At 49.2% G+C, this 12,961-nt stretch overlaps 1 protein-coding gene across 2 annotated transcripts in view; it reads left to right on the forward strand.

Annotated features, from left to right (window-relative positions):
* The window catches only part of KIF13B (kinesin family member 13B), a 253,808-nt gene extending 241,163 nt beyond the window's left edge, over window positions 1–12,645 (forward strand). For both annotated transcript variants that reach the window (XM_075341260.1, XM_075341261.1), the window contains exon 40: window positions 8,003–12,645. In XM_075341260.1, coding sequence (XP_075197375.1) covers window positions 8,003–8,292 — 290 coding nt within the window. In that variant the 3' untranslated portion in view covers window positions 8,293–12,645. The remainder of the gene's footprint in view (window positions 1–8,002) is intronic.
* Window positions 12,646–12,961: the final 316 nt, after the last annotated feature.

The raw sequence follows: 12,961 nt of genomic DNA on the forward strand, positions 1-12,961 counted from the left end.
CAAAAACAGCCCTCCCCTACGGGGGTGTCACTGCCTCCTGCAGGACTCTTCCACCTAAGCTGGCATCCGCCGAAGCATAGGTATGCACCTGATAATGCTTGGTGCAAGTGTGCAGGCTGGACCAGGTGGCTGCCTGGCACACTTGTTGAGCCGAAGCCTGGTGTCGCAATGCCCAGGACGCACCCACGGCTCTGGTAGGATGGGCCTTCAGCCTTGATGGAACCGGAAGCTCAGCAGAACGGTAGGCTTCAAGAATTGGTTCTTTGATCCATCGAGCCAGGGTGACCTTAGAAGCCTGCGACCCTTTGGGCTTACCAGCGACAAGGACAAAGAGTGCATCCGAACGGCGCAAGGGCGCCGTGCGGGAAATGTAGATTCTGAGTGCTCTCACCAGATCTAACAAAAGTAAATCCTTCTCATACCGATGAACTGCATGAGGACAAAACGAAGGCAAAGAGATATCCTGATTAAGATGAAAAAAGGATACCACCTTCGGGAGAAACTCCTGAATGGGGCGCAGCACTACCTTGTCCTGGTGGAAGACCAGGAAGGGAGCCTTGGATGACAGCGCTGCCAGCTCAGACACTCTCCGAAGAGATGTGATCGCTACCAGAAAAGCCACTTTCTGTGATAGTCTAGAAAGTGAAACCTCCCTCAGAAGCTCGAAGGGCGGCTTCTGGAGGACAACTAGTACCCTGTTCAGATCCCATGGATCTAACGGCCGCTTGTACGGGGGTACGATATGGCAAACCCCCTGTAGGAACGTGCGCACCTTAGGAAGGCGCGCCAAACGCCTCTGAAAAAAGACGGATAGCACCGAGACCTGACCTTTAAGGGGGCCGAGCGACAAACCTTTTTTCTAACCCAGATTGCAGGAAAGATAGAAAGGTAGGCAATGCAAATGGCCAGGGAGACACTCCCTGAGCAGAGCACCAGGATAAGAATATCCTCCACGTTCTGTGGTAGATCTTAGCAGACGTGGGCTTCCTAGCCTGTCTCATGGTGGCAACGACCCCTTGGGATAATCCTGAAGACGCTAGGATCCAGGACTCAATGGCCACACAGTCAGGTTCAGGGCCGCAGAATTCCGATGGAAAAACGGCCCTTGGAACAGTAAGTCTGGTCGGTCTGGTAGTGCCCACGGTTGGCCGACCGTGAGATGCCACAGATCCGGATACCACGCCCTCCTCGGCCAGTCTGGGGCGACGAGTATGACGCGGCTGCAATCGGATCTGATCTTGCGTAGCACTCTGGGCAAGAGTGCCAGAGGTGGAAACACATAAGGGAGCCGGAACTGCGACCAATCTTGCACTAAGGCGTCTGCCGCCAGAGCTCTTTGATCGCGAGACCGTGCCATGAAGGTTGGGACCTTGTTGTTGTGCCGGGACGCCATTAGGTCGACGTCCGGCCTTCTCCATCGGCGACAGATTTCCTGAAACACGTCCGGGTGAAGGGACCATTCCCCTGCGTCCATGCCCTGGCCACTGAGGAAGTCTGCTTCCCAATTTTCTACGCCGGGGATGTGAACTGCGGATATGGTGGAGGCCGTGGCGTCCACCCACATCAGAATCCGCCGGACTTCCTGGAAGGCTTGCCGACTGCGTGTCCCCCCTTGGTGGTTGACGTATGCCACCGCTGTGGAGTTGTCCGACTGAATTCGGATCTGCCTTCCTTCCAGCCACTGCTGGAAGGCTATAAGGGCAAGATACACTGCTCTGATTTCCAGAACATTGATCTGAAGGGTGGACTCCTGCTGAGTCCACGTACCCTGAGCCCTGTGGTGGAGAAAAAACTGCTCCCCACCCTAACAGACTCGCATCTGTCGTGACCACCGCCCAAGACGGTGGTAGGAAGGATCTTCCCTGTGATAATGAGGTGGGAAGAAGCCACCATTACAGAGAGTCCTTGGCCGTCTGTGAAAGGGATACTTTCCTGTTCAGGGATGTTGACTTCCCGTCCCATTGGCGGAGAATGTCCCATTGAAGTGGACGCAGATGAAACTGCGTAAACGGAACCGCCTCCATTGCTCATCTTCCCGAGGAAGTGCATGAGGCGTCTTAAGGAGTGCGACTGACCTTGAAGGAGAGTCTGCACCCCAGTCTGTAGTGACCGCTGCTTGTCCAGCGGAAGCTTCACTAGCGCTGAGAGGGTATGAAAATCCTGCCAAGATACGTTAGTGATTGGGTCGGTGACAGGTTTGGCTTTGAGAAGTTGATGAGCCACCCAAACGTCTGGAGAGTCTCCAGCGCAACATTCAGGCTGAGTTGGCATGCCTCTTGAGAGGGTGCCTTGCCAAGTAGATCATCCAAGTAAGGGATCACAGAGTGTCCCTGTGAGTGCAAGACTGCTACCCCTGCCGCCATGACCTTGGTGAACACCCGTGGGGCTGTCGCCAGACCGAATGGCAGAGCTACGCACTGAAGATGTAGAAAAACATTGGTGCTCTGTAGCAATCGGCACGTGGAGATAAGCATCTTTGATGTCTATTGATGCTAGGAAATTTCCTTGAGACATTGAGGCAATGGCGGAGCGGAGGGTTTCATCCGGAACCGCCTGGCCTCCACGTGCTTGTTGAGCAGTTTTAGGTCCAGAACGGAACGGAAAGAGCCATCCTTTTTTGGCACCACAACCAGATTGGAGAAAAACCGTGTCTTGTTCCTGAAGAGGAACAGGGATTACCACTCCTTCTGCCTGCAGAAGAGCATCGGCTCGGTGGGGAGGTGGGGACGGTCTGAAGAATCGAGTCGGAGGACGAGAACCGAACTCTGTCCTGTGCACGTGGGCACAATGTCCCTCACCCACCGGTCTGTGACCTGTGGCAGCTAAATGTCGCCAAAGGCGAGCGAGTCTGCCATCAACCGTGGATGCGGAGAGATGAGAGAGCTGAGAGTCATGAGGAGACCGCCTTGGTAGCGGTTCCTCCGGCTGCCTTCCTTGGGCGTGATTGAGCCCGGCCGGAAGCTGAGCCCCTCTGAGGCTTTTCAGCCCTTTTGGACGAGGACAAGTGGGACCTGCCCGAGCTTGGGAAGGACCGAAACCTCGACTGTCCTTCCAGGACAGCATCAATAGGGTAAGTCGCAATGCAGACATTGCGAGGTTACGGACGCCCCTGCGGCATAGATGTACATATGCTCAAGACCAGCTGCGTCAAGAACAGCTGAAAGCTTAGGGTGCCCCTACGGCTGTGAATGCCGGAGCAACCGACACGCCGATAGCCTCATAGACAGATTTCAATCAGAGTCCATCTGTCAGTCAATGGCATCTTTAAGTGAAGTCCCATCTCCACTGCAACTATGGCTTTAGCCGCAAGCCTGGAGATTGGAGAATCCACCTTTGGACCCTGGGTCCAGCGCTTGACCACGTCAGGGGGAAGGGGATAACGTGTATCCTTAATACGTTTGGAGAAAACGCTTATCTGGTAAGCGTGGTGTTCCTGGACTGCTTCTCTGAATTCAGCGTGGCCAGAAAAATACTCAATATACGTTTGAGCTACTGGAATGGGACTTCTCCTGCTGTGAAGCTGACTCCTCCGCTGGGGGAGCTGAGGGAGAAAGATCCAACATTCCATTGATGGACGCTATAGGATCATTCCTTATGGCGTCACCATCCGGTGTATCCGGATTGAGAGCGGTGTCAGGATCAAAGTCCTGATGAGCTACGTCTGCCTCACCATACAGAGAGTCCTCCTGGGACCCCCCCGGAGCACCGATTTTATTCCAAATGAGGGTGGCCAGGGAGCAATGAACCAGATTGCGCATGGCCTGTCTGATGACAATATATCAGCCAAAACTGCAACTCTGTCCCTGTCCTTGGACAGGGTTGACAGGTGGTTCCTTTGGCCACGTCTAGGAGAGACCCCGGCTGACCAAGTGCTACAGGAGAGCATTGCAGACAATGGGGGTCAGTGCCGTGGAACAGTATCACATGCAGTAAAAACAGCATTGAAAGCCTGTGTTGCTTATATGCTGCTGCCGACTAGCCATCTAGGATTATAGCGCCAAGAATGGCGACCGTACAGTGCAATGTATAGCATACCAGCACAAGTACAAATGACCACTGCAGCACATGCAATACAAGCAGCGTAGAAGCCTGTGCCGTGGCACCCCAGCTCTACTGCTGCTGTAGACTAGTCATCTAGGGGAATATGGCCCAGAAGAGTGACCATACAGTGCAATGTATAGCATACAAGCACCAGTACAAATGCACACTGCAGCCCATGCAATACAAGCAGCATAGAAAAAAACCTGTGCCCCAGCACCCTTGGTTTTCTGCTGCTGTAGTCTAGCCCTTCCAGGAGAATATAGCTAAGACTAGCGACTGTACAGTGGAATGTACAACACAAAAACACAAATGAGCATCTCAGTCTGCGATACAAGTAGCCTAGAAAGCCTGTGCCTTAGCACACCTGCTTTCCTGCTGCTAATGTGTCGCTCCCCAAGCGGGCATATAGCGACCTGTGCAGTTAAAAACAACACATGTACACACTGCATTTATCTGTGTTCAGCACTATGTGTGCCGCTTACCGCCCGCCTATCAGCGGGTGTATGATCGCCACCGTCCTGCCTGGTTGCTGAAAATCCGAGCTCGGACTTCAGTAATGGCTGCCGGCTTCTTCCCCAGCTCATGTGAGGAGGGGCGGGCCGTGGGCGTGCCCCCAAGGCAGAGCGGGAATCCGGCGCCCGACAGTGTGCAGTGAGAGGGCTGGAGCATGTAAAAAGGCTCCAGCCCTCGGCGCTGCTGATTGCTCAGCGCCTGTCCCCTTCCCTGAGTGACAGGGAGGGGGCGGGAACGAAGCGGCCCTAGGCCGCAGAAGCCGGGGACTGTATTTATAAGCGCCGCCGCCGTAAAAGCGCGGTCGGCGCCCAGTCCCCGGCGAACTACAAGTCCCAGCCGCGCCGCCGCTCCCGGAGCGTCCGGCGCGGTAGTTCCCAAAACACAAAGTCACTCAGCAAAGCTGCAGTGACTGTAACCCATTACTGTCCCCGGCGCACTAGCACACCCAGCAAGCCTGGAGTGTGCTGTGCCTGTGTGTACGGGGACACAGAGTACCTGTAATGGTGCAGGGCCATGTCCCTGAACGGTACTCCAGCTCCGTATCCAACAGGTTCAAATGGGTCTGTGGATGGAGCCCGGCGTCAGAGCTTTGAGGCCGGCAGGATCCCACTTCCACAGAGCCTCTCAGGGGGATGTGGAAGGAAAGCAGCATGTCAGGCTCCAGCCCTGTACCAGCAATAGGTACCTCAACCTTACAACACCATCCAGGGGTGAGAAGGGAGCATGCTGGGGACACTATATGTGTCCTCTTTTCTTCCATCCGACATAGTCAGCAGCTACTGCTGACTAAAATCTGTGGAGCTATGCGTGGATGTCTGACCTCCTTCGCACACAAAGCTAAAACTGGAGAACCCGTGATACCACGGGGGGGGTATAGCCAGAGGAGGAGGGGCCTTGCACTTTTGATGTAGTGCTTTGTGTGGCCTCCAGAGGGCAGTAGCTATACCCCAATCGTCTGGGTCTCCCAATAGAGCGCTGAAGAAATACGGGCGTGATCACAATCCAGCACAAATTTTAGTCCTAACCCTTTATCTTAATCATCCTAGTCTTAATCTTGCCATAAGAGAGGAGAGAAAGCGAGCAGGAGACTAGTGGGAGGAGAGAAAGCGAGCAGGAGACTAGTGGGAGGAGAGAAAGCGATCAGGAGACTAGTGAGAGGAGAGAAAGCGATCAGGAGACTAGTGGGAGGAGAGAAAGCGATCAGGAGACTAGTGGGAGGAGAGAAAGCGAGCAGAAGACTAGTGAGAGGAGAGAAAGCGAGCAGGAGACTAGTGAGGGGAGAGAAAGCGATCAGGAGACTAGTGAGAGGAGAGAAAGCGATCAGGAGACTAGCGAGAGGAGAGAAAGCGAGCAGGAGACTAGCGGGAGGAGAGAAAGGGAGCAGGAGACTAGCGGGAGGAGAGAAAGGGAGCAGGAGACTAGCGGGAGGAGAGAAAGGGAGCAGGAGACTAGCGGGAGAAGAGAAAGGGAGCAGGAGACTAGCGGGAGGAGAGAAAGGGAGCAGGAGACTAGCGGGAGGAGAGAAAGGGAGCAGGAGACTAGCGGGAGGAGAGATAGGGAGCAGGAGACTAGCGGGAGGAGAGAAAGGGAGCAGGAGACTAGCGGGAGGAGAGAAAGCGAGCAGGAGACTAGCGGGAGGAGAGAAAGGGAGCAGGAGACTAGCGGGAGGAGAGAAAGGGAGCAGGAGACTAGCGGGAGGAGAGAAAGGGAGCAGGAGACTAGCGGGAGGAGAGAAAGGGAGCAGGAGACTAGCGGCAGGAGAGAAAGGGAGCAGGAGACTAGCGGGAGGAGAGAAAGGGAGCAGGAGACTAGCGGCAGGAGAGAAAGGGAGCAGGAGACTAGCGGCAGGAGAGAAAGCGAGCAGGAGACTAGCGGGAGGAGAGAAAGCGAGCAGGAGACTAGCGGGAGGAGAGAAAGCGAGCAGGAGACTAGCGGGAGGAGAGAAAGCGAGCAGGAGACTAGCGGGAGGAGAGAAAGCGAGCAGGAGACTAGCGGGAGGAGAGAAAGCGAGCAGGAGACTAGCGGGAGGAGAGAAAGCGAGCAGGAGACTAGCGGGAGGAGAGAAAGCGAGCAGGAGACTAGCGGGAGGAGAGAAAGGGATCAGGAGACTAGCGGGAGGAGAGAAAGGGATCAGGAGACTAGCGGGAGGAGAGAAAGGGATCAGGAGACTAGCGGGAGGAGAGAAAGGGAGCAGGAGACTAGCGGGAGGAGAGAAAGCGAGCAGGAGACTAGCGGGAGGAGAGAAAGGGAGCAGGAGACTAGCGGGAGGATAGAAAGGGAGCAGGAGACTAGCGGGAGAAGAGAAAGGGAGCAGGAGACTAGCGGGAGGAGAGAAAGGGAGCAGGAGACTAGCGGGAGGAGAGAAAGGGAGCAGGAGACTAGCGGGAGGAGAGATAGGGAGCAGGAGACTAGCGGGAGGAGAGAAAGGGAGCAGGAGACTAGCGGGAGGAGAGAAAGCGAGCAGGAGACTAGCGGGAGGAGAGAAAGGGAGCAGGAGACTAGCGGGAGGAGAGAAAGGGAGCAGGAGACTAGCGGGAGGAGAGAAAGGGAGCAGGAGACTAGCGGGAGGAGAGAAAGGGAGCAGGAGACTAGCGGCAGGAGAGAAAGGGAGCAGGAGACTAGCGGGAGGAGAGAAAGCGAGCAGGAGACTAGCGGGAGGAGAGAAAGCGAGCAGGAGACTAGCGGGAGGAGAGAAAGCGAGCAGGAGACTAGCGGGAGGAGAGAAAGCGAGCAGGAGACTAGCGGGAGGAGAGAAAGCGAGCAGGAGACTAGCGGGAGGAGAGAAAGCGAGCAGGAGACTAGCGGGAGGAGAGAAAGCGAGCAGGAGACTAGCGGGAGGAGAGAAAGGGATCAGGAGACTAGCGGGAGGAGAGAAAGGGATCAGGAGACTAGCGGGAGGAGAGAAAGGGATCAGGAGACTAGCGGGAGGAGAGAAAGGGAGCAGGAGACTAGCGGGAGGAGAGAAAGCGAGCAGGAGACTAGTGGGAGGAGAGAAAGCGAGCAGGAGACTAGCGGGAGGAGAGAAAGCGAGCAGGAGAGTAGAGCTCAAAGGTACATATCTTTGGAATAGGGCATCATTTTTAATAGGTATAATTTAGAAACGTATTTCTATCAATGTTTGCAACGTTACCTATATGTGCTATAGTGGTATAGCTCCTTTAAGTAGGAGAGTGTAAACTCCACTCTGTTCAAACTCCTTGCCAGTAGTGGGTGTCTCAGTGGAAACGGATGGACCACCGAATGCCAAACGTTGCTCTCCAACGTAGTATATTCAGCAAAGAGTTCACATTAGTACAATATATTGCAAATATTTCCTGCTACACTGGTAGATCTGACCGTGACAGTTCACCCTGAAGGCTAAGGAGTTTTGGTTTTCTTTTGAGTTTTTAAAGAAGAGGTCCATTCATCAAGTCATTATTTTCTTCTTTTTTTTCTTCTTCCACCCCAGGCAAAAATGATGGCTCCGTCGGTGGCAAGCACTACTTTAAATGCAACCCAGGTTACGGTGTCTTGGTAAGACCCAACAGAGTGAAAAAAGCCATCGGTGCAGCCCGGAGGAAAAGTGCTGGGTTACGTTTGCAGGGAGGAACTACTTTAGAAGAACGAAAAATTGGGGGCTTGTCTGGATCTGCTGGAAATCTTGCAGCATTGACCGCCCTGGCCAAGCCAGATAGAGCCGCAAACATAAAGGCGGATGCCCGGAAAAAGACGGAGAACAGGAAATCCTGGGCCAATTAATGTACACCACACTACAAGATGGTCATGATATCCAATGACTGTCAGTGACTAAGTCATCTTCACTACTAATTCCATGCTGTTCCTGCCGGTACGGCTGCATAGAAGGTGACGATGCAGAACTGGTACGGTATTTGATCTCCACACCGGTGACCAAGGCTCGGCTCGGATCCAATGAAGGGTCTTGTGAAGCAGATTTGAGAAACACCCAGATTTCAATTCTGATGACATGGCCGAGCCAGTGAGGTGTGGCGGACCACCACCAACGCTTTTCTCCACCATGCTTGCTTGATCTTTTCTTCCAACCATCTCTGTGTATCCACATGTATATATGTGTATGTGTAAATAGGTCCATCTTGTATGTCTTTAGGGCAGGCATCATTCTCTTCCACGAACCTCTCAGACCAACATTTTGACCACTTTTTGGTCATTTGGTGTCATTCACAATTGGGCAGAAACCTGATGAAAGGGAAAATAGGCTGGGACCATGTTTATGTTGCAGATTATGTATACAAACAAGGCTAAATTTTTAGAAAGTGTAATGTGCAATGAGAAGCAAAGGCAGTCACGTAATTTACCTTGGCCAGTGTCCATTACTGCTTCACCATAGACTCCATATACACACTTATTTTTGTGCACATTTCTTGTAGTTTGGGATATTTTTCAATGATCCCACTGATATCACTAATGTAAAGATCACTCTCACCTTTTGTTTTGTGTTTTCCACCTAAATGTATTTTTAGAAAAATCTGATTAATAATTCAAGTGTCCTGAATGCTAATGTCCTACCACCCTATCGAATGGAGATAGACTGGTTGTTGTGGATTTAGGGCCTGGCAACCACATTTTGGTAACATGTTTCTATCCATTAGTCTGTCTTCGATTAATCAGATCTTCAGCTTAAAGTCAGATGAACTCTGTGAAGTGAGAAGTTCGGTAGCGATCATTCCACACTTTCTCTTACTACCATAGTAATCAGATATTTGGGTGGACGAACTCCTTATTACTGCACAATCACTTGGCATATTACGTGACACCTATAAAAGCACAAGTAAGTTCTGTGGATGGTGACGGGTCTTTATATTTGTTATTTATGGGTGATGGGATGTGGTGATGGGTTATAGAGTTGTATGGATGAAGATGGGAGTGGGGGTGCGAAAAACAATCTAATTATTGTCTGATCAATAACCACTACAACAGTCATTTGGCTGGAGAATGAGGACAATGCGCCGTGACCAATGCCCGTGTCGGACAATTGCTGTCTTGTTAGTAGGACCAGATCCATGTTGGAAAGAAAGACCTAAAGTATAGTTCTAGAAGAGCTGGAATCTTGGATGAAGAGTACATGGGGTGTTACATCACCCCTTAACTACGTGATTAGTGAGAAACTCAGAAAACCCAACATTGGTGGAACCATAAAGAGTTCAGGGTCATCGTTGTATTCATTAGTCCCTCCCTAGTCCCATGCCTGCTGAAGGCCTTCATGTATTTTGTCTACCTCCGCTTTGGAGACCATTTTGAGCAAACCTGCTGACTCCCCAGATCCTCGCTCTTCCAACATGTCTATATGATATATACCCTTTAATGGTTCTTTTGTCCTTCACGTCACAGTCCATGATTTGAAATCACAACTTTGCACTATAGTTATGACACAACGGGAGAGTTTGGAAACCGTTGCTGTAGACCAACGTCTTCTCCACTAATCCAGATCATCCAATCACCACTCGATACACAACAGTCAGCCACAATTTTAACACTTTCACCAGCGCGGAGTATCTGCGTGTAACGTTCTGTTATATTTATAATTCATATCCGACTTTTGTGTGAGCACTAATACATATGGATCGAGGAATGAGCGAAATGTGGAGAATATTGGGACCAAATGTGAAAGTGGAGGAGGTGTGAATTAGCTCATAATGTGCATGTGATTGATCCCAAGGACCAAAAATAGCAAGTAAAAAAACAAGCAAAACATCTGTCCATTGTAGTAGGTTTCCTACAACGTGCCTTAACCCTTGATCCACTTCAGACAGTACAGAAGGTGACTATGGGAGCTTACAAAAAAAGTTGGTGGTCTAGAACTTGCCTGCCTTCAGTCTTTCGGGAAACTCGTTTAGGCCGTTGACTGTAGGACCCGACTTTTTAAACCGAACAAATTTGTCTATCCCAAGAAAGGCTAATGTGTTGGCACATAGTCTACCTCGGCTTGTATTAGGATATCACATTTTCTAGAAAAAAAATGTTGGGTTTTACAACCAGAAGAAAGTGGCAGAAACACCAGTTTCTCCTAAAATTCAAGCAGCTGTAGATAAATGGGTCCTTGTGGTTTGGTATCAATCGTCATTTGGTCTTCTCAAGTTTGTCTTTAGAGATTCTTTTGTATATTTCTACAGATTGTAACGATCAAGTTTCACAAAAAAAGGCTTATTTCGAGAGCTCTGTCGGTGCTACATAGGTCCTCCTACCTCTTCAGCTTGTAGCATTCCAACATCATGGGTTTCAGACCAATAATGATCACCCGTCTTCTTAGCGCTGTTCCCCAACCCAATCTAAACCCACCGAACGTTCTTTCAAGTAGTGTTTTTAGAATAGTAGTTTGATTTTACGTCTTTGCCGAGTATGTATTACAAACCGCACATGCCTTTTTGTCCGGACTTCGGAATAGGTCTCTTCTTCTTCAATGGTTCTTTCAGCTGATAGAGCTCATTTGTTTTTATTTTCCGAAACCCATTTTTGTAAATTAGAAGAATTTTCTTGGTCAAATCAGACACATGATGGCGTTGGGTCACTTTCACTGCCCGCTCTTGCCTTCGTAGGTGGAGAGGGGAGTCTTCCTACCACTTATCTCTGTGGTCGAGACGGCCACCCAACTCCTCTGAAGAATGTCAAGACTGTTGTCACTGGGCAACTTTTGTTTCCAAGACCACTCTACTTTTAGGATGTTTGCTCGATGACAGAGCTGTGGTGAATCCCCTGTGGTAATAAGGCTCCTCGAAATTCTGTTTTTAGTTGGGAGGGAAGGCGAGAAGTAAAAGTCGATTTATACATTTTTTGGTGGAAGTATCTTTTAAATTGTTTTGTACATATTTTAACGCACTTTACTTGACCTTAATCAGCCATACGCGGTTAAAATCAAGCAAAAAAAAAAAAAAAAGACAAAACATCTCATGTCATGTTGGAAAAGTTGGTGACAAATTTTTTTTTTTTTCTTTGCTGCTGCGGTTTTAGAGATTATGTACATATATAAATATAGATTTTTATCCTCCAGTAATAACCACTGCCACGAATCTGATCAGCATGAATTACTTCGTAAAATTGTAACATATCGTATAGGGGAAAAAAAATGACATTGGGCTCTGCCAGGGACGGACTTAAGTGTGTTGAGCAGGGGCGGAGACTAAGGACATAGCTCCACCCATGCTTAAATGTCATGTAAGGTGAGATTCCATTCAGGCGATGACTCAACATCGCCCCCTGATGGCTGCCTTCTTTTTACATTCCAAAAATATCAAATTTTATCTTTTTTTTTCTTGTTTTTTACAGCACCTGCGGCAACCTTCAGGAACGCGTCCACCTCTATTTGGCAGTTATTATAATGTGCCTTAATTTTCCTAGATATTTTTAGAGAATTAAATCTTTTTATACGTGAGTTTAGTAACAAAAGACTCTGATATTTTCTATGTCCACTCTGAGGCACCTTTTTTGTTTTTTTTTGTTGTTTTTTTTGTTGTTTTTTGGGGGGGGGTGTTTCTTCTCTTTCGCAAATAAAATCACTGTTTTTACTGCATTTTGATTAAATCGGTAAATTTGCAAATAAAGCATTCGGCACATAAATGTTATATGTATTGCACCCGGATTCATCACTTTTCCGGCGTGATGAAAACTATGCGGTTGTATTAAAAATTTTTGTCTCGACCTTAAGATATCACTTATTTGTTCAGCCATAAAGGTGTTAACGAGTTGCTTATGTAATCAGCACCATAGTCCTCGTAAGATTGTGTGGTGTCTGTGGAGAGAGATGAGCGCCTTGTGGATCCCAAGGCATTACGGCACTTTTTTATGTTCAGCGCATACGCTGGGACTTGTAGTTCCCTTGCAGATTGGGAAAGGCACAGCTCATCTCCTCTATAGTTTTTAGTGCTGTAGTTTATAACCACTTATCACAAATGTGCACAAGATTCGTGTTGGGGCGCGAGATGTCCCTTTTATATTCTCAAATTGGACAATGGAATCTAGAAGAAAAAAAATGTAATGAAAGAGCTGAAATCCAAAGAGACGTGAAATTTCATATTTTTTTAAAATGATTTTATTGTATTAAACTACTGTATGAAGCGCAATGATGTCTAATAAACTTTTTAAACATGATCGTTAGTAATTGAATTATTTTTTTATCTACGTTCTTTTTATATAAATCATATTTATAAAATTAATTTTCAGTGCGGCGCCAAAGTGTTCCACACATGTCGTAAAAGTTGCAGAGTGAAAAATGTTCTAAAAAAAAGTTACTAGTTTTTTTTTTATCAATAGCGATGATGAGTGAGCATGCTTGGCAATCGATTGAGTATCCTGGTACTCTGGCGGCATGCTCAAATCCCCATCCTGCATGTTTTGCCGCTATTTTTCAGCCGCTTAACACGCGGGGATTGCCTGCCATACACGGTAGTATCATAGC

The sequence above is a fragment of the Anomaloglossus baeobatrachus genome, chromosome 3 (genome assembly GCF_048569485.1).
Source record: "Anomaloglossus baeobatrachus isolate aAnoBae1 chromosome 3, aAnoBae1.hap1, whole genome shotgun sequence".
Taxonomy (NCBI): Eukaryota; Metazoa; Chordata; class Amphibia; order Anura; family Aromobatidae; genus Anomaloglossus; species Anomaloglossus baeobatrachus.